Below are 952 nucleotides of genomic sequence, written 5' to 3' on the forward strand. Positions count from 1 at the left end.
ATTCCCCAGCAGCAGCAGCACGGGCAGGAAGACGAGAGGACCTGGAGACAGTCAAGACTGGTCGAGGCAGTAGCAGCAGCAACAACAGCAAGCAAGGCTGCAACAGCAGCAGCAGCACTGCTGCTGCTGCTGCTGCACTTGATAATGGGCGTAGATGCAAACCCTTGCTTCCCGGAAGCGGCGGCTGCCATCTATTCCAATCCGTAGCAGCCGCCTGCTGCAGCAGCAACGCGAGCACCTGCAGCAGCAGCAGCAGCAACAACAACAGCAACAGCAAGTGCAGCAGCACCAGCTGCTGCAGCAGCAAAAATGCAGCTACGTAGCAAAAGCTTGTGCTGTTGCGCTGCACGCAACTCAGGGACAGGAGCCTCCTGAAAGCAGCAGCAAAATCGGTGGTGGCGGCGGCAGCAGCAGCAGCAGCAGCAACAGCTGCAGGATGGGCACCAGCAGCAACAGCAAGGGCACAAGCAGCAATATGCCTCCTCGACTCGTTTACTCCTGCCATTCTAGTCCAAGAAGCACCAGCACAGGTAGCAGCAGCAACAGCAGCAGCAGCAGCAGCAGAAACAGAGGCAGCAGCACATCTGCACTGCGCCGCCTAGATGCAGCAGCAGCGGCAGCACCAACAGCGACAGCAGCAGCAGCAGCTCGTCTGACACGCAGCAGCAGCAGCCTCACAGTACCGCCGCGCCTTCTCCGCAGCAGCAGCAGCGCCAGCAGCAAAACGAGCAGCAGCAGCACGACCACCAACAGCTTACATTCCCTTCTGCCCAGAAAGCAGCAGCAGCAGCAGCAGCAACAGCAGCAGCAGCATCAGCAGCAGCACTCACAGTGGTTTTCACAGAGAAGAGAAACACAGCTGCAGCGCGAGGCAGCAGGAGGGCCTTCTCAATACCTCGCTCGTAGCAGCAGCAGCAGCGGCAGCAGCAGCAGCAGCAGCAGCGGCAGGAGG

At 59.9% G+C, this 952-nt stretch overlaps 1 protein-coding gene across 1 annotated transcript in view; it reads left to right on the top strand.

Moving 5' to 3' along the window:
* Positions 1–154: 154 nt before the first annotated feature.
* ETH_00043560 (uncharacterized protein) overlaps positions 155–952 on the top strand; it is a gene marked incomplete at both ends in the record, with an annotated part of 2,193 nt that continues 1,395 nt past the window's right edge. Inside the window, one exon of the mRNA XM_013374409.1 lies at positions 155–949. Within this exon, the coding sequence (XP_013229863.1) occupies positions 155–949 (795 nt within the window). The remainder of the gene's footprint in view (positions 950–952) is intronic.

This window comes from Eimeria tenella, genomic scaffold (assembly GCF_000499545.2).
Source record: "Eimeria tenella Houghton genomic scaffold, Eth_scaff2005, whole genome shotgun sequence".
NCBI classification, from domain to species: Eukaryota; Apicomplexa; class Conoidasida; order Eucoccidiorida; family Eimeriidae; genus Eimeria; species Eimeria tenella.